The 19,620-nt window shown below is 44.0% G+C and overlaps 5 protein-coding genes across 6 annotated transcripts in view; 2 read left to right on the top strand and 3 right to left on the bottom strand.

Annotated features, from left to right (window-relative positions):
- LOC6586558 (neurobeachin-like protein 1) overlaps positions 1 to 19,620 on the top strand; it is a 34,913-nt gene that overhangs the window by 12,449 nt on the left and 2,844 nt on the right. For both annotated transcript variants that reach the window (XM_015160408.3, XM_002012133.4), the window contains 10 exons: positions 12,140 to 12,283; positions 12,338 to 12,610; positions 12,676 to 12,790; positions 12,856 to 13,024; positions 13,088 to 13,212; positions 13,279 to 13,586; positions 13,648 to 13,928; positions 13,982 to 14,333; positions 14,395 to 14,857; positions 15,130 to 15,244. In XM_015160408.3, the coding sequence (XP_015015894.2) occupies positions 12,140 to 12,283; positions 12,338 to 12,610; positions 12,676 to 12,790; positions 12,856 to 13,024; positions 13,088 to 13,212; positions 13,279 to 13,586; positions 13,648 to 13,928; positions 13,982 to 14,333; positions 14,395 to 14,857; positions 15,130 to 15,244 (2,345 nt within the window). The remainder of the gene's footprint in view (positions 1 to 12,139; positions 12,284 to 12,337; positions 12,611 to 12,675; positions 12,791 to 12,855; positions 13,025 to 13,087; positions 13,213 to 13,278; positions 13,587 to 13,647; positions 13,929 to 13,981; positions 14,334 to 14,394; positions 14,858 to 15,129; positions 15,245 to 19,620) is intronic.
- Positions 1,496 to 2,685, bottom strand: LOC6586864 (larval cuticle protein A2B). Its single transcript, XM_002012130.4, has 2 exons — positions 2,358 to 2,685; positions 1,496 to 2,278 (listed from the first exon to the last, which is right to left on the bottom strand). Exons 1-2 carry the CDS (start codon positions 2,589 to 2,591, stop codon positions 1,931 to 1,933), a joined length of 582 nt encoding a protein of 193 aa, XP_002012166.1. The 5' UTR covers positions 2,592 to 2,685; the 3' UTR covers positions 1,496 to 1,930.
- Positions 5,482 to 5,897, bottom strand: LOC6586860 (cuticle protein 19.8). The gene is made up of 2 exons (XM_002012430.4): positions 5,883 to 5,897; positions 5,482 to 5,823 (listed from the first exon to the last, which is right to left on the bottom strand). The coding sequence occupies exons 1-2, from the start codon at positions 5,895 to 5,897 to the stop codon at positions 5,482 to 5,484; spliced, it is 357 nt and encodes a 118-aa protein (XP_002012466.1).
- Positions 6,378 to 7,784, bottom strand: LOC6586865 (larval cuticle protein A2B). Its single transcript, XM_002012429.4, has 2 exons — positions 7,388 to 7,784; positions 6,378 to 7,331 (listed from the first exon to the last, which is right to left on the bottom strand). Exons 1-2 carry the CDS (start codon positions 7,397 to 7,399, stop codon positions 6,765 to 6,767), a joined length of 579 nt encoding a protein of 192 aa, XP_002012465.1. The 5' UTR covers positions 7,400 to 7,784; the 3' UTR covers positions 6,378 to 6,764.
- Positions 10,052 to 11,792, top strand: LOC6586977 (cuticle protein 21). Its single transcript, XM_002012545.3, has 2 exons — positions 10,052 to 10,742; positions 10,841 to 11,792. Exons 1-2 carry the CDS (start codon positions 10,728 to 10,730, stop codon positions 11,600 to 11,602), a joined length of 777 nt encoding a protein of 258 aa, XP_002012581.1. The 5' UTR covers positions 10,052 to 10,727; the 3' UTR covers positions 11,603 to 11,792.

Raw genomic sequence — 19,620 nt, 5'->3', positions numbered from 1 at the left:
ATATATGTATACTGTATACTGCTTTACAAGATATATATCAGCTGTTAGCCGTGGGCCATATGTTGTTGTTGTTGTGGTAGCTGCCACGCTTTTGTTGTTATTTCACTCTCGGCTCACAAATGCACTCATTAATTTTATGTGTGTTTGTTTGTTTGTTTCTCTTTGACAATGGGGAGAAATTGCTAAAATAATATGCATAAATCCGTTAAGAAGAAACCAAGAAACCCATGCGTATACCCAAAATTAACAATTTGACATTTTCACTTTTTAGCTTTAAGCTAAAGCTGACTCATTTTCTCATTTTTTGTATCGATAGGATAGGCTTAAGCTAGATCATAATCTGATGTGGGCATTAGACCCATGTAAATTGCGAAATCATTATAAATTTATGGTAAAAGTAATCGATATACAGAAATCGATACGAGTATATGCTAATAAAGTTTTCGTAGATCTTCTCAAAATCTGCCTATAAAATTGATCATATGCAAATATCAAATAAATATCGATGATGATAAATTTCTTCAGGTGTTCCATAAATCGATAATTATTATGCAATTCAAGAACTATAAGTACTCATTACATAAATTTAAATAGTTATCGATTAAAATCGAATGTTGTCGATAATCAAACTAAAATCTGTTTTGGTTAGTTGATTATAAACTCTCTTTTTTAATTTTTGTATTCGCATTTCGTTGGTTTTTGCCCACTGTACGAGCTGCCAATTGTTGAAAGCTTTCGCTACGTTCGTTCGGGCGCCTCATCAGTTGAAGCGCGATTAAAATTACGATTTAATTTTATTAAATCATCAAAGCGGCATTTATGCAATGCCATTCGACGTATTCGACGTGCCAGCGTGAGGCATAGCTGCATAACTAACCCACCCAAGTGTGGCACTGCCAAAAACAAATGGGAAAGGGTGGTGCCGCCTCAACTCGATCCGCTCGCAGTTAGTTTCAATTTTCATGTAAACCAAGTCTGATAGATATAAATGTATTTCCATAGATATGTATATTAGATCAACTTGGTCAACTGCCAATTAGCAACCTTGTGACATAGCGACGGTCAAAGCAAGCCAGTCGGAGTGGTGCGTATGCTCTAAGGTCGCACCACTCACATGTGTGTGTGCGTGGTGGAAAACTGGATCTGATTCTGCCTAGAAATAGGCATTAGCAGTTCGCATTGACAGTGGCTCGCATTAAAAAGAAATGTGAAGGTATTCAATATATGTTCAATTGCACAGCTCATTAATATGTGTAAATGAACTAGTTCAGTGAGAGCCAGATTTTGCTCATTAACTATAATCTATCTATACTCCACAGTCTCTCAGATTATACGCATATATAATATACTTTCATAAGATATTCTGATTTCCATTACATTTAAAATAATAGTAGAAAAGACATATGCTAGTTCCAGCTGATCCACTAAGATGTATTTATATCCCTTTGCTGCTTGATCCCATCTCCATATTTCTTCATAAATCCCATCGATCATATAAATTGCTTCTCATTTTTATTGCATTTTTTCTCATTTCGCGACTTTTACAGCATGTTTAAGCTCAAGTTAAATAAGAAGTGGTTAGATATATATTACATATTAAATATATATGTATTTTTTCTTTTTATCGAATATATTATTTCATTTTTATCGCGGTCGAAACAGCCTTAAGATTAAGTAGACAAGAAACGTACATGGGAAAGGCGTCGAATGTGAGTGTAGATGAGAGCGATTGGAGCTGAAGTGGCTAATCAAGACCAATCGAGTGAATTCGTATGTACACAAGTGCAGCGATATATATCGCTAACATTTTAACTAAATACTACAACTATCGACTACGATAGGTTTACAACTTCTCCGAGCTGAAGGAGTTTCGCGGGTCAAGAGGTCGGCAACATGTATGATTCAGTATTCCGTTTGAGTGGAGCTTGACTTAGTGGTAGGCCAGGGGCGAGTAGGCGGGAGCCAGAGCCGGGCGGTAAGCCGGAGCCAAAGCTGGACCATAGGCGGGACCCAAGGGAGCCAGTGCGGGCAGAGCTGGCAGCTTGGCCACCAACGGAGCGTGGAGCAGAGGAGCTGGCGCCAAGACCTTAGCAACTGGAGCCACAGCCTTGACGGCGACACCCTCGCGATGGACCACCGCATTGAAGCCATGGACTGGATCAGCGGTGTACTCCACAATTCGGCGCGTGCCGTCAGCCTCGATCAGCGAGTAGGAGCCCTGGACAACATCGCCGCTGCGCGTCTCCTGCTGGTTCTTCACGTCGCCAGTGGACGAATCCTGTAAGAGAGAATTGTGATGTGGATTAGCTCAAGTTGGCTTAGCTTGACTTGGATTCTGTTGATGATCGCCCACTCACATGCACATCGTAGCTGAAGCTGTACTGGGGATTGGGATCGTATGGCTCGGGTCCAGCCACCTTGGCCACGGCCACCTTGGCCAGTCCTGGATAGATGGGCGCCGCCAGCTTGGGGTAGACGGGCGCTGCCAGGCTAGGATAACCGGGCAGAGCGAGTCCAGGACCAGGCACCACCACAGCATTGGACACGGCCACCAAAGCGCTGACAACAACGAGCAACAATTTTTGTGCCATTTTTGTGGAAGATTTAGTGGAGTTTTCTGCTAGAGATTTGGCTGCTGCTTGGCTGACAAATGAACTCACTCTGTGGTTCTGATGCTGAGCGACAATTGCTTTTTATAGCCAAGCCAACAAATCGAGCGAACTGAAAATGCCCAAGCCCCAAAATCCGCAACCAAATCTCTAACGACGACGACGACGACGACGACGCTGCCTGCAAAAATATTTATGCAAAAGCAACAACAACAACAACAACAACAGCAGCAGCACCATCAACAAAAGCAACTAAAAAGCGCGCATGCGTGTGGAGTATATTGAAAATGCTTGCTAAGATCACAAAATGCAGCAGCGCAGCACCACCAACAACCACAACAAGAAGAAACAAACGTGAGTGCGCAGCGAGAGTGTGAACGACTTTCAAGTGCCCTCTGCAGATAGGAGATAACGTCGATTCCTTCTCCTAAACCTATTCCAAATAGTATTTCATAGAGCTCAGCTCTTTAAGTCCTTTAGATGTTTCGATACTTATCGATTTTCAAGATCAGCTTTATAGATATGTATACTCAGTTTTATAGGGGATATGGCTAAATCAAAGTGGATTTGTGCAGCTCAAGAAAACTGCTTCTGATCGAATCGATATTTATCGATTATAGATATAAGCTTGTTAAACTAGAAACTAAGTACTGCCTCTGATCACTGACTTAGTTGGATACTACATAAGTTTCTTCCAGTTCAGGTCAGCTTTAAAAACTGAACTACTGAAAATCGATATTTATCGATTATGGTTAGAAGCTCCGTAAACTGTAAAATATGCTGCTTCTCTTTAAGTCAGGCTTCTGTTACATACCACTACTTAGCCTAGCATAGCTCATATAAAAATTTGGTATAGTTACAGGGTATTATAAATGAAAATAATTCATTTTTCGTTGCGTCGCAATTGCCCCTGGCAATTGGCAGTCAACGCTAGGCAAGAGGGGAGGGCGTTAGCCAATTGTCTGTCTGGGTGTCGTGTCTGTCTGGCTGACTGGGGAGCGGGGCGGGGCAGGTGTGCTCTGGCCAGACAAAAAACAGCTTAGGCCTACGAGAATGGCACGCATGTTGTCTGGCTAGCTGGCTGGCTGGCTGGCTGGGTCGGCTCCTAGCGACGAGTGGTGGACACCGCCGAAATGAACGGCTACATGAGCTTGGAACAGCAGCAGCAGCAGCAGGAGCAGGAGGGGGGATTCGATCGTGACAAAAAAGTTCAATTCGAAAGCGTTTTTTTTTTCTTTTGGTCCGGGTGGCCAGGCGGCATCAGGTGTGCAAGTGTATGCGTGTGTGTGTGTGGCACTCACACATAGATCGTTCCACGCACCCAGTCGATTGTTGAAAGGTGTGTGCGTCGCCGTCGCTCTATGCGCGATCAGCCTTCGAAACTGGCACAAAGCAGCGACACGCCGCGCCCAGCAGCAACTGCAACTGCAACTGCAGCAGCGGTGGCAGCAGCAGTGGCAGCGACGGCAGCGGCAGCAAACTGTTCACCCCGCAGACTGGCCGACTCCGACACCGACAGCGACAGCGAATCCGAGTCCGAATCCGTAAGCCTCGACTCCCCAAATTGCAGCAGGCAATTGCCACTGCAACAATGTTTTTAATACCCTGTAGTCGAAACGAATGCGAGGCAGGAGCTATATTGCATATGATATAGCATATGCAACAGCTGCTTGATTAGATATATGGTTTTCTAATCTGAAGAAATCTATCCATGCTAGACAATACTCTGTGCTCAATTATCCATTGATCATGATCTCTTCAATTGTTCAGCTGTTTATGAAGTACAGAGCTCTACTACAATAGCAAACATGTTCATGAACTATTCAATTGAACTAGTGACACATTAACTATATAGTTCTCTAATCCTAAATAAACGATTTAACGTATTTCAATTCAACTCCCATTTCTAACTTCCATCTTCAAGGCCTATGTCGACATGTTTCCCTCATTATAGGGTATTCGGTAGTCGCACACCCGCACACACTATACGCTCACTCTTACTTGGCTTTTGCGCACATTTTACTGCCATTGGGACAATTTTGCCCATTATCACTAATTTTGAACGCACGTTGCGCCTTGTTAGGCGTCGCAGTTGCCAGCGGCGTCAACGTCGACGGCTGCGTTAGCGTCGCCGTCAACTGCGATGGCGATGGCGATGGCGACGTCGACGGCAACTGCGTGTGCGACTGCAGCGGAGACATGCGCAGTTTTTTGCGTAATCAAAAAATTGTAACGCGTCGAGTACTTTCAATTAAGCTATTGAATAATTCGAGTGCGTGTTGATCGAGTGAATGTTGGCCGTTTGCATGGGAGGGAGAGTGTTCTTTGCAGTGGGTGCGATGCGAGGGTGTTACGGAATCGGGTGGGGTCTATTAGAGTTATAGTCCAGTTTGTCTACTTAATCATATATGTAAGAGGCGAGGCATGGGACTCGCATGATGTGGGTGGGCGGTGTTACGGCATCGAGTGGTGCTACTCTAGGAGCAGCAAAATGGAAAATGGAAAATAGAGATCGAGAGAGGCTTGGCTATACCAAAAACTAAACCACATGGAAGATTAAAAATCCAACCGAAATGTAATTAGGAAGGGTAAACAAGTCAGCGACTCGATTCCTGCGTATCTCACGGCCCCAGTTGTATAGCAATGGATATCTTTAAAATATCTCATGCAAATTGACTCGAACTGGAGCCATTTGTCAGCGTTCGACCGATAGCTGGTAGTATCCACAGCCAGGTGTCCCAGCAATTAGCCACGTTGTTTGTTCTCTTTGGCTAACTGGATTTATTGGATGATTTATGAGTGTGCGGTTAGATCTACAGAACAGTAACAGACAATAACTTATCTACAAGCTAAAATCGGCAGCTGTTGCCTCTCAGCCCAGGAATGGGGCAGCGGGTACGACGGGGCGTGGTGCTGCTGCAACCACTGGCACTGGAACTGGGCCGCGCTGCACCACCGCATTGAAGCCGTTGATGGGATCGGCGGTGTAGAAAACGGTGCGCAGCGAGCCATCGGCATCGACTACCGAATAGGAGCCCTTGACCACGTCGCCGTCGCGCACCTCCTGTTGGCTCTTGCTGTCTCCCGTGATGGCATCCTGCACGTTGTAGGCGTAGGCGTACTGTGGATGAGGGTCGAAGTCTGTGTTGACGGGCACCGCCGGAACCAGGGCACAGTCGATGACAGCGAACAGAGCGCAGCTGATGATGAGAGTCTGCAAGGGAGCTTCACTTAGATTTCCTTCACTCTCGTTAGCTCCTTTACCAGACTTACCTTGAGTAGGGCCATGTCGTTGCTTGGGCTGTCTGATTGAACTGTGGGTAGTGAGTGGGGTTTGATTGCACTTTCTGTACTGTCTTCTGGTGGTGCGGTGTGCTTGGTTTTAAACACTTCGCCACCCGCCCTGGTGGTCAGGTGCGTTGTGGCAACCGCTGCCAAATGTGACCAGCCAATGGCCAACTCTGACGTAAGGTGCAATCCGTAGCGTAGTCAGTCATATTTCCTCAATGGACGTGCCATTTCATGTCATTTCCCCAGCCCATTTGCACAATCCCCAGCACCCAAGTCCGCAGCCCCCGCTATATGGCAATCATAACGTTAACGACGGCACGTGATGCGCATTAATAGCTTCCCATTTTCGGTGCGTCTTGAGGTAAAGGTCGAACCTACCTCAACATCAAAGAGATTTGTGAGTCAGCACTTGGCCTTCAAAACAACCGAATATTATATTGTAAAATATTAGGTTAGATATCAGATCAGCTTGGGTTTCCTGGATAGTTGAATCGATTTTCCTAGAAGTGGTAGACAGCTGTCCTTCCTTGCTTCTTGGTATCTAGGGATCCTCTCTTGTTCAACTCTAGTCATTGAAACCATATAGTCTTTTTTGTACCGAAACTTTTATTCAGTAGATGCAGTTAATAAATCACTAGATAAATGGCCGATAGCCGTTCCCCAAAATCCCCTAGAAACGGGTATCCCTAGAAGCTACATTTGTGTGTATCAAGAGATTGGCCGCAGGATGCGGAGTTGGCTTCAGTTGAGCATACAGCACGCACGTCATTTGGGTTTCGGATGGTTGGATGGATTGGGACGCAAAACTAGAACTATTCAACAACGGTCTGAGGTCGTCTACGGATCTCCGGGCTCTATGCCTATCTAGTAATGGGCACCATAGCCGGACGCAACGTACGTTGGTGCAGCATATCCAATCTTCGTGATGGCGGGCAGAGCAGGCACCGCCAGCTTCGCGATGGTTGGCACGGCGGCAACGGCCAATGCGGGCTTAGCTACCACGGCCACGCCCTTCTTCTCGACGATAGCATTGAAACCGTTAACTTTGTCAGCGGTGTAGGTCACCTTGCGAATGGTGCCATCGGGCTCGGCCAGGGAGTAGCTGCCGTGGACAACACCATTGACCAGGGTCTCCTCCTGCTGCTTGGAGTCGCCAGTCTTCTGGTCCGTGACTCCGTACGAGAAGCTATACTGAGGATTGGGATCGTAGGGCTCGGCGACTGCCACCTTGGACACAGCCAAGGCAGGTGCGGCCAGGAGCTTGGGCGCTGCGTAGGAGATAGCTGGAGCCGCTGCATATGAGATAGCTGGGGCCGCAAGGAGCTTGGGAGCTGCATACGAAATAGCTGAAGCCGAAATCAGCGACGGGCCGTAGGAGTCAATGGGTACGGCCACTGCCACAGCCAGCACCAGGCCAAGCACACAAAGAGTCTAGAAGAGGGAACACGGAGAGTAGTCCTTGGCAGGCCACGAGTCCTGGCACTTACCTGAGTGAACATGCTGTACGATATTTGTATTTCCTTCTATTGCTTTATTCGGTGTGAAGCGCGTCTGCACTGCAAGAACTCAGCTCGAGTGTGAGATGCATTTTCCTCGAGTTCTTCAGTCTTATATACAAGTCGCGCTTAACCATTTGTGGCAGGCAGCCGCAGCAGCACTCCTGCCTCCCCCTGGCCCCGCGATGGCTAACTAACTAATGGCTAGTGACAATTGCTCCGATTGACGTCTCTCGAGCTAGCACCCCGTCCTCATGCAGCGATGCACATACTCAAGCAGCTACTCAGTCTCGATATCCAACTCAAATCTCGATCTCGAATCTCATTTTCGTGCTCCTAGTCGCCAATTTCATGTTTGCTGCTGCACATTTCGTCATTTTCCAGCTGCTGCGGCTGCTTGTTTTTCTCAATGGAATAGCAGCAGCAGCAGCAGCCACAGCAGCAGCCAACCATAATGTGTGCCGCTCAAGAGCACCGCTCCAAATCCCAAACTCAACTCGTTTTCCGCTGCGCCCCCATCAACCGAAAAGTAAATAAAACCAGATCTCGGCCAATTCTCAGGTTCTGCGAACGTTTTGTCTGATGTAATAGCGCGATTCACTTGGCCAATTGCCAGTTGTCCAGTTGCCAGTTGCCAGTTGCCAGTTGCCCAGCGAAGCCAAATTGCAAATATTTAACGAGTCATTGAGCTGGCGACAGACTAAATGATACCCTGAACTAGAGCTGCCTTCTGGGAGTTAAATGGAAATGAGAGAAGAAGGAGAAATCAGGATACTCAAGTCGAAAGGGATGCGAATGGAATATCCTGAACTTAAGCGGTTTTCTATAAATAAGTGAGCATAATGAATAAGTGAAAGTGGAAAACCAAATCGAATACTATCCACAGTAAGGCCTACTTTTCATATATGTAGACAACTATGGAAAGATCGTTATCAAGAATATTTTTGTATCAGTTTTATAAAGGGAATACGTTCAGATACTTCATTTCTAACAAGTCTAGGGTATATATAAATAAAAACGAGACTGCAGCCATTCATAGCCCGCACTTTTTCAAGCTACCTCTCCCTGTCCCACTCTCTACAAGCACCACTCCCTCTTTCTCTTTCTCACTTTATAGCTGATCGTTCGACTCGTTTAATTAGAAATCTAAAATGGAAGCAATTGGTCAAAGGGGGCTGGCGAGCAGAGCGGGCGGGGCATGTGCGTGGCGTGCAGATCGAGCAATTACGCACAGTGGTGCAGACACGCTCAACACACACACACACACACACACACACACACACACACACACACACACACACACAAGCACACACACGAACACACGCACACTGTTGCGCCCACATTCGCTATTGCAGAAATGCAGTCCAAGCCAAGTGACCTTGCCCACAATATAGCCAGCAAATTGTTTTTTTCATTCGGCCACGTTTTCAGCTTAACTTAATTACGCACTGAGTAGAGCTGCCCTACCTCCCCAGCCCGCTAGAGGCCCCGCATCAGTCACCTAATATGCCAACATTCAGTTTGCTTTTAGGCAGGAAACTCTTGACGTCTAAACGACTTTCAATTAGCCAAATAAAAAATCCTTTTATAAGATTAACCAAAAATAAAACCAGACTTGAAAGGTGTTGAACATTCCAATGCAACAATTTCCGATTAAAACTTGTATTTTATACGCAACTATATACAACATTATGTGTAATAGAATATATATTGAAATTGTAACTTAATTGTATATACTGAATTTATACTTAAAATCTATATTGATAGGCAGAAAATGAGTAGAGATCTAAAAGAGATTTAAAATAAACATTATGGTATAGCCTAGTGTAAGGCCCTGCTTATTTTACTCCTATACTTAAAGCTTACTTGATAAAGTGTACTTCACTCTCTTTTCCTCACGCTATTTATATATCCTTTCTCTCTATCTCCCCCTCTTTGCCCACCTTTCCATCCTTTTCAAAAACTTGATTGCTTCCACCACATCTCTCTCTCTCTCTCTATTCGCTTTATATACATTCGCACTTTTACAGATCTCTCTTATTGGATATACATATATTTTTCTGATGCAATTTTTGTGCATTTATCGCAATTTATGTACTACAAATTTTGACAGGTAAAAGTCTGGCCAAGTTGTGGAGCACAGATCAGCGCAGCGAAGCCTTTTAAGGCAACTTGCGACTAGTTTAGAGTTTAGTTTAGCTTAGTTTTGTTTTTTGTTGTCAGTTTCCGGTGACAACCGTTAACTCGTTAACCGTTAACAGTTAACTCTGCCTTTTCAGTGTGACCAAGCGGCCGATCGAGCGCACCAAGTGCTGCCAAGTGCTGCCAAGTTTGCCAACGCGTCGCCATCACAAGGTCGTCTCTTAGCTTGGCAAACGAGTCACGCTTCACACACTTTGGAATTGGGTCGAATCTGCAGCGGTAGCCAATTGGAAGTGGGTTACAAGATCTACGGCGTAGTCTACGGGCTACTGTTAGCTATTTATTAGTTTTGTTACTTTTTTTTATGATTATTATCAACCAGTTTCGATCACGTAAGAGAAACTGTCTGCGGCGTACTCCATTAGCATTTCTAATTGAAACTTTCCAGTTGAGTGACTTGATTAGCAATCTTTGGTCAATAAACGATTATCGATTATCGATGATGGATTGTCGACTTTATGATTGGCCTAAGATTAGATGTAGCTTAATCTTAGCTTAACTCTCTGATGGGCATATCCATTATGGCTTTTCTAACTGAAAGTTTTGATTGGGCTGTATTTAAGCAATTAAGAAACAATCGTTAATCGTCTACCAACTATCGACTAATTCGATACGCATATTATTTGAGCAGTTTCTCAGCTAAAGTCAATTATTGATTGATTTTAAAACGCAACATTCCGGTACACGATCTATTTGGGCGATGCGTTGATTAAATTTTTGGGTGTAAAGGAAAATTAAAGTATTGCCATTGAATGGCAGCTGCATGACAATTACCAAAAAAAACAAAACAACAAACTTACTTTCGTAGCCATGGACTCGGATTCGGAGCAGGGTTCGAGCTGAAATTGAAAACTTGGACAGAAAAATTTGTGGGACGTGCCACGAATTTGGATCAAGAAGACGGCAGACGCTGCCAAGCGTCGGTAGCTGCTGATGTGCAACGAGTAGCGGGTGGTGCGGTGGTTCGGCTACGCAATTGGTACGCCACAGTACCATCCATTCAGCTAGCCGGCCACGGCAAATGCAAATTTCGCGAATTGTATAAAAGTCGTCGAGTTTTTGGTAATGGCATGTCAGTTCATTTTCGTTAACCGACGGTGACAATCAATCCTAACCCCCAAGCCGCACAATGAATCCTTTGACGGTAAGCCAGCACCTGAGCCAATTGGCTGCATACGGGATACCAATTGGACTCGAATTGGCATCGAATTGGATACTCACGTGTTTGCATTCGCTTTGCAGGTTGTTGCAGTCCTTTCCACTCTGGCGCTCTCCGCTCAGGCGGACTTTGCTGCCCCACTGGCTGCTAGCCCATACTTTGCATCGCCAGCTCTGCGTTATGCTGCTCCCGCTGCTTACTCTGCACCGCTAGGCTTTGCTGCACCAGCTGCCTATTCGGCACCTCTTGGTCTAGCTCCTGCTGCCTACGGAGCTCCTCTGGCCTACTCCTCTCCTCTGGTTGCCAAGACCTTTGCCGCTGCTCCAGTTGCTGCCCCTCTGGCTGCTGCACCATTGGCTGCCCGTTACGCTGCTCCAGTGGCTGCCCCTCTGGCTGCTCGTTTCGCTGCTCCTCTGGCTGCTCCAGTTGCTGCTCCAGTCGCTGCTCCCGTCGCCGCCCCTCTGGCTGCTCCCGTTGCCGCTCCCGTTGCTGCGCCCGTTGCCACAGAGATCGTCGATGCCCACCCACAGTACAAATTCGCCTATGATGTCCAGGATACGATTACCGGCGACTCCAAGACTCAGGAGGAGTCTCGTGATGGCGATGTCGTTCGTGGCTCCTACTCTCTGATTGAGGCTGATGGCTCGCGTCGCATTGTCACCTACTATGCCGATTCCATCAATGGCTTCAATGCCGTCGTCCAGAAGGATGTGCCCGTGGCGGCACCCGTCGCCCCCGTTGCTCCAGTTGTTGCCAAGCTGAAGACTTTCGCGGCGCCAGCCCCCGTTGTCGCGGCACCTGCTCCCTTGTTCGCCAAGACCCTGGCCGGACCCATCGTAGTCTAAAGGAAGCGAAGGACTTTAGAGGCGTGTCGTCTTGCTTGCGCCTTTGTGTAAATGGAGTGTATAACAGTTTGACAAAGGATTTTCATTTGTACATATTCGATTAATCATTGTCGTGCTAAACGAATAACTTTCATCGCAAAACCCAAAATTAAATAAATTACCTAAATAAATTTGTGATTCCAAAATTGAATTTGTGCTTTTCATTACATGTGCATGCATCTATTAGATAAAGCTGAGCGTGTTCAAATTTGAATTCGATATACATATGTTAAGCGAATATCGATAAGTAGATAGTATAATACTGCAAATAAGATTATCCCTTTCAAATTGATCAACTGATATAGCTAGCAAGTATTATCCGTTGCAATATCGATGTATTGCTCCAGCTTAGTAAATGCATAAAAAATACCAAAACTTATCGATCCTGCTCTAAGCTTACTTTAATGTATTTGCGCATCACTGACTGTAATTGCAAGGAGCGCATCTCTAAGTCAACTTGCTGGTTTAAATTTCCTTTACTTTCTTTTCACTTTACAGCGAGATCGGTGAAGAGTTTTGGAAACTATCACCACACGAAAATGTGGCACGCATGCGCCTCAAGCTGGAGCCGCAGCTGTATCCCAACAAGCACGAAAACGCAGCCAATTTGCGGGACAATGCGACCAGTGCTTACGACACAAAGTAAGTGTGAGCCGTAAACATGTTCACGGTTGACTTCAACTCTTTCCCGTTTAGAGAAATATCCGAATTTGACTCCACTATCAAAAATGCTGTGGTGCGAGATTTTCTGGCCGACGACGAAAGCTCCCAGCTAGAGGAGGAGCTGCGGCTGTTAATTGATACGCAATCGCAGCAGGATACGGCGCTGGAGAAGCTGGTCATGTCGCAGGATTGTGAGCTCATTACGCTTATGACCAAGGTCAAGGGTCGCATTGAAGTCAATCAGAGCGTGTTCACGTTCGTGGACATGAGTCCTCCAATGGAAGATGGCTCCAAGCATGATTTTAGGTAAGTCTAAACTGCAAATGCTTCGTTATCCTACCTCAAGTTTAATTTGGATTGTTTTCCATCAGGTTTTCCATTAATAAAATACGTGAAGTTCATCTGCGCAAGTATAATCTGCGACGCAGCGCCTTGGAGATCTTTCTGATAGATCAGACAAGCTATTTTCTTAACTTTACAACTAAGGTAATATTTAATAGATATTTTTCACTTGGATCTTTACACACTTATTCTTTTTGTTTGCTATTTAGACCCGTAACAAGGTGTTTACTAAGATTGTTGGTTTACCCTTGCCGAACATACTCTATGGCTCCGGACGTTCGCCGCCTGAGCTGCTCCGCGCGTCAGGTCTCACTCAGCGTTGGGTCAATCGTGAAATATCAAATTTTGAATACCTAATGTACCTAAATACCATAGCTGGTAAGGCTCAGGTTAGATCTAGCTGTCACTCCTGACTTAAATACTTTGTATTCCTTCCCCTAGGCCGCTCTTATAATGATCTTAGTCAATATCCCGTTTTTCCCTGGATTCTGGCTGACTACACTAGCGACGTATTGGATCTAACGGATCCGCGCTCCTTTCGTGACTTGTCCAAGCCCATTGGATGTGTAAGTTCTTAATATGTTAGCCACATATAGAAGTGAGATTGATCTTATTTTTTACTCTCGCTACAGATCAATCCCAAGAATGAGGCTGAGGTGCGCGGCAAATACGATTCCTTTGAAGATCCCTCTGGTGCCATACCGAAATTTCACTATGGCACACATTACTCCAATTCGGCGGGCGTGCTGCACTATATGCTGCGCGTGGAGCCCTTCACCTCGTTGCACGTGGAGCTGCAGAGCGGCCGCTTCGATGTGGCTGATCGACAATTTCACTCCATACCGCAAACTTGGAAGCTATTAATGGACAATCCTAATGATGTCAAGGAGCTAATACCCGAGTTCTTTTACTTTCCAGAGTTTCTCAAGAATATGAACAAGTGAGTTGCTTTAGGCAACAATGTTTCGATGCTATGCTAATCCGTATGTAATCCACTCTAGATTCGACTTGGGACATTTACAAATTACGAAGGAAAAAGTCGATGATGTCATTTTGCCTGCTTGGGCTACCACGCCGGAGGAGTTTATTGCCATACATCGGCGTGCCTTGGAGTCAGAATACGTTAGCCAGCATTTACATCACTGGATTGATCTGATCTTTGGTTACAAGCAGAAGGGCGCCAAAGCTGTGGAGGCTCTAAACGTCTTCTACTATTGCTCCTATGAGGGCGCCGTGGATCTCGACAAAATAACCAATCCCATTGAACGGGAAGCTGTGGAAGGTGGGTGCCCATCTAAAAGCTTTTATATTTTACTTATATTTTGTGTCTGGCAGGCATGATCAACAACTTTGGACAAGTGCCGTCTCAGCTGCTAAGGGAGCCGCATCCGCGTCGACTCACTCAGGACGAGACGGCTGTGAAGCTGCTGCGCTCGGAGCTGAAGCGACCCGATCTTACGCAGTTCCTGGACAAAGTGGTGCAGTACTACTGCGAGCTATCCACGCCCAAGGATCCCATTGTCTATCTAAGTCCGCCCCGCAGTCCGCCACGCTCCTTTCTGCAGCTCAGTCCCGATGTGCTGGTCAGCGTTTCGAAAGGTTGCATTCTGGGCTGCAATTCATGGATGTCCTTTGACAAAGAGCAAGGATTTTTGCTGGAAATCGATGCAACTACGACAAATCTTAAGTGAGCTCGTACTTCTCTAACCAACTCTATCCTATTCTTAATTCCGTTCTTTTCTTTGCAGAAATCGCAAGCGCATCTTTGGCCCCTTCCACCCCTCCCAACCGCCCCATTCGCAGAACTTTGCGGTCAGCACAGACGGCAAACTGCTTTACGCCGGCGGCATATGGGACAATGCGCTGCGTGTCTATAGCTTAAACAAGGGCAAGACCTTGGCCTCTGTCACCCGCCATTTGGACATAATCACCTGCCTGGCCTTGGATAACGTTGGCTCGTATCTGGTCACCGGCTCACGCGACTGCACTTGCATTGTGTGGAGCATACAGGGCAATCAGCAGAGCGGCGCCCCACCCAACAACATTCCAGTGCACGCCTTGACGGGACAATCCCATCTGCAGGCCATCACGCAGCTGAATACACAGAATAGCTACTCACCAAAGCCACTCACTGTGCTCTATGGACATGACGATGCGGTGTCCAGTGTGGCCATCTACACAGAGCTGGATCTCGTTGTCTCGGGCTCGCTGGTGGGTGCAATTGTGTATTTAACATTTACTCTTTGAGTGACTGACTACTGATAGCTGGACTTTTTATAGATGACAATTCTATGAACAGATCTTGATGGGTCTCGATGTATTTGTAATAATCTCATAGCTCAAAAGATTCATTGATCTCTCTGTCTCTCTATATAGAACATTGTTTGATTGCTTGACGAACTGACTAGTTGACTTACAGCCTAAACCGAACGAAGAAGATAACTCCCTTCTATATATATATATATCTCTTGTTCTATTCACAGGATGGCACTGTTAATGTCTACACCCTGCAGGAGGGTCAATTTGTGCGTACTCTCAAGCCCATTGGCTGCACCGAGTCTTGTGTGCAAATCTCCTACGTAACTCTTTCATATCATGGTGAGTGATAAGAAGGTATATCTGAGCCTGAACTTATGCAACGTTTTTCAAAGAAAACTGCCTTAAAGTGTGCTACAGATTTTTGGATTGATGAGGCAAGAGCTCATGAAGTGTGAACTCTGTGGCTTGTTTGACTCTGTGAGAGGGGCAGATAAGACTTGCTTCCGTTGTAAGTGGGGATAGCATTGAACTGTCCCCATTTTTATCAGTTTCATGTGCCTTACAACGCATCGCCCGAGCCATTCACGTGTTGCCGCTCATTGCGTGATGTGTCCAATCTATCTCTGCTTCTCCCACTCTCTCTCTCCTTCTCTCTCTCTTTTTGTGTGCTTTAAGCAAACAATTTCAAACAATTTAATCAACGCAGCTCACTTATCGCTGCCAAGTAAATTGCCACATATATATATATATACATATATGTACATATAATAATAAAGCCTCAAATATCACGTGACATTCTATCTGTGTGTGTGGCCATGTCTGCCTGTGCACTTATTCACTTCAATTCATTCCTATTTCAGTCCTATTTTTTTTTTACATTTTTCCGTTCGTCATATATGTCATATCATTGTCTTATCTTAATGGGTTCTAATAAAGCTATAAAGGGCTTTAATGTCTTAGCCTGAACCAAGGTTAGGAACTGTCTGTAAAACAAATAGCAATCAACCATATCAATCATTATCAATCATGCATAATCACAAGTAGTTAACAATTATTTGCGTATGAATTTGCAAGTAATAAAATATATAACAGACAAAAGAATGCATTTGCGATAACATAGAGTTTATATATAGACGAGATCAGCCTCAAAAGGTGACGTTAATCAATCTATATAAGACTGATTGAGCGGATCGAATTAATCTTAAATCGAATACGAAGTTGAAGACAAAAGAGAGCGATTCGATGTATATGTGTGATTCCTGATAAGGCCTAAAAGTGACGTCAATCAAGCCACATACATTAAACTGATCGATTAGATTGATAATAGTATTAATTTAGCTTGAATGATCTTTTATCTGAGCTTTAACTTTTCGACATCAGTTTTCTATATGGAAACGAACATTTTTTATTATCATATATTATTTCCCCATTTCCCAAGCAATTTCTTCTCAATTTCTTCGCAATCATTTGCTGATTATCGACCCCATGCGCGTCAGAATTATAATGATTGTATAATACTTGAGTTTATAATAAAAATATATACATGTATATATGAAGCTTATATGCATATGAACAGTACGAACGAGACCTGTCAGCTGCACTCAGGCCAACAGGCAGGCTTCTTATCGAGGTGTCACGGATTTATAATATAAAGCATCCATTACTATTTTGCAATATCCGGCAGCAAATTGAAACAGCAACGACTGGCGCCATCAAATTTATAAAAATCATGAATTTATACGAGAATTTGAGGAAAAGATAAGATTAAATATGAATTTGATTAAAATTTGAGAATCGCAGAGGGGGGCTGTATTGAAAATACGTGCCTATTTTATAATTGGCAATTTTAATCTTGATGCTATTTGGGCTACTTTGGCCTGTCATGTCAATCAATCAATCAAACCCTAGCACTTTAGGTTAAGCTACTCACTATGAAATTCCGGTCGTTAAAATGCCAAACTAAAATTTAAGATAAGATTACATTTATGAGGATCGTATAGTATAGAGTAGAGCAGTAATAATACGTAATATTTCTGGAAAATTTAGTTTAGTCATTCAGTAAGTCGTTCAATTACTTCGACATAAATAATATTCCGATTGCATTCTGTAAAAATTCATTAATAACATGGGTTTAATTAATTGTCAAACTGGGTGCTCGTCCCCAGCCCTCAATCGGCACTTATCAATGCGCGCTGAAATATGCGCATTCATGCACAATCACTTGAGCATTGCTAATGATATCAAATCAAAAGCGAATGAGTCCCGCAATCACATCCAAGTCACACGACCCTACGATCCGCCTTCCAGTCCCAGCCCCCGTCTTCAATAAACTGGGGCCCCAATCAAGCACCCCCAGGCCACCGCCCGGGGCCGTCCCTTCGATCTTTACTACACTGAATCTGTACATAGCACATTGTCGCGTGTGTGCGACTAGGCGATACCATTGATATAATTGAGATTAATTCCTAACGCCAAACGTTACTTGAATTCATGAATAGCTTAGAGGGACAATGGACAAGATTGGGTGGAAGAGAAATGAAACAGTAAACTCGAGGGAAGCAGGAAGTCCGATTGAAGAATTAGGGAGAGAGAAAATAATAGTTAAGAAGTAAGTCACAATAGTACATAAGAGAAGGATGAAAAAGAGAAAGAAAAAGCCATGAAAAGCAAGATAAATGTCTTTCTACAGATACAGATACAGATGTACACATACATGTGTACAGATACACACATATAAAGATGCAAAGATACAGACACTCATACCCAGATACAGATACACCGATGCAGATACACAGATGCAGATACACAGATACAGATACCCAGATACGTAGATACAGATACATAGATACAGATACATAGATACAGATACCCAGATACATATACAGATACAGATACGTAGATACAGATACATAGATATAGATACAGATACAGATACAGATACAGATACAGATACAGATATAGATACAGATACAGATACAGATACAGATACAGATACAGATACAGATACAGATACAGCTACAGATACATAGATACAGATACATGGATACTGATACACAGATCCAGATAGATGCAGATAGAGATACATAGATACAGATACCCAGATGCAGATACAGATATACAGAAAGATAGGAAGGCTTTGGATCTAAACAGAAGAGATAGAGAGAATGCTGATACTGTATTTTAAACGTGCACAGAAAAGAGCGTAAGCATTTCATGGCTTTACAGAGCTATTCCGTAAATGTTACCTATGATTCATAATTCAATCATACCCGCTAAGAACCTTTAAAGGGTGCAGCGCATAAATATATGAGCACACGTTCATTCATATTTGTTGTTTGTTTTTTTCGAGGCGCTACAAAATTTTTATGATAGAGTTTGTAGTAAAACTCGGCGAGGGGCCCCCAGAAATACATATATACTAGATACATATATATGGACGTGTGTGTGTGAAGCCTGAAGAAAAAATTAAGACATGGAATGGGAATTTTTCTGAATGAATGTAAACGTCGCAATTGGCGAGAATGTGACTAAAGGCAAATCACTGGGAACTGGAAATCTGACAGCTCTGAGATCTGATAGGGAAAAGACAGAGGGTGATAGAGAGTGTATGGGGGAGGAAGGGGAGCTTTGCATTGACTATGCCAAACTGGCTATGACATGGTTATTTCTAGTTTAAGCGCAAATCACACTGAAACGACTCGGAAGCGCAACCATTCACAAAAAATTATAAAAACTTTAAACGATATTTAAGATATGCATACTTAAGACATACGTGTATGATGTATATGTATATGTATACCAAGTATATCTAGTCCAGGGGGCACTGGCACTATGCTCTATCTTGCTGTCTCTCATTCTGTAGCTCTTTCTTTCTCTCTCTGATAGTCTATCTCCCTCTCTTATGTATTTCTGCAGTATTTGAAACAAGTTTCAACTTGATTTGATTTCGTTTGAATCAATTTCATTGGCATTGCCCACTGATAAGACTCGAACTACGCATTGCTTTAATCATTGAGACTTCGCCTGCCTCGACTTTGCTTCTCTTTCGTTTGCTGTTGTTGTTATCTTGAGAAGCGTGTCATAATATTAAATTCCATCGCGCTGTCGCACGATGCGACGCGTCTTCGTCGCCTTCTTCAGGTTATCAACGAACAAGTGGGCCGGACCCAACCAAGCAGCACCCGTTCACTTCAACTTTTCAACTGCGTAGAACCCACTCATGTTGCCCCACATATCGCAATCTTTTAGCTCTATCAGTCGTCTTCTATGCTCTCCTTGTGTCTGAAGTCGTTTATGCTTATGCAAAAATTAAGTCGTTTTTATGCTTCAATTGCGCTTCAATCTTCTTGCTTTGTCATCTTTGATTGTTTAATTTGAGCCATGAGCAAAACAAACTAATTGTGGAGTATATGTTTTTTTCAATTTGGTTTCAGTATATGTTTCTTGTAAATTCGGTATATGACTTTCCCTTAAGAGTGTTTAAGATAAAGGTGCTGAATACAGATTCTAATTGGACAAGCGTTGTTAGTTGGATTATATTCCAATTAAAAAATGTACTTCGATTGTTACATTTACGAAATCCATCGAGAACATTTTCGTATAGAGCATACGCAATATTTAAGGTCTAGTCGAAATTTGACTCTACCAAATGCGATTAACTATAGGGCTATAGTATAGATATATAGAATGCCTTCAATACTACTGGGTTGCTCTAA

This window comes from Drosophila mojavensis, unplaced genomic scaffold (genome assembly GCF_018153725.1).
Source record: "Drosophila mojavensis isolate 15081-1352.22 unplaced genomic scaffold, ASM1815372v1 contig_74, whole genome shotgun sequence".
NCBI classification, from domain to species: Eukaryota; Metazoa; Arthropoda; class Insecta; order Diptera; family Drosophilidae; genus Drosophila; species Drosophila mojavensis.
The sequence above is the reverse complement of the archived record's forward strand: the minus strand, read 5'-3'. Positions and strand labels throughout refer to the sequence as shown.

Excerpts from the sequence above, each read along its gene's own strand:
- LOC6586864 (XM_002012130.4), bottom strand. The coding sequence starts at position 2,591 with ATGGCACAAAAATTGTTGCTCGTTGTTGTCAGCGCTTTGGTGGCCGTG. Across the intron at positions 2,279-2,357 it reads GCTTCAGCTACGATGTGCAT|GATTCGTCCACTGGCGACGT; the intron begins GTGAGTGGGCGA and ends TCTCTCTTACAG.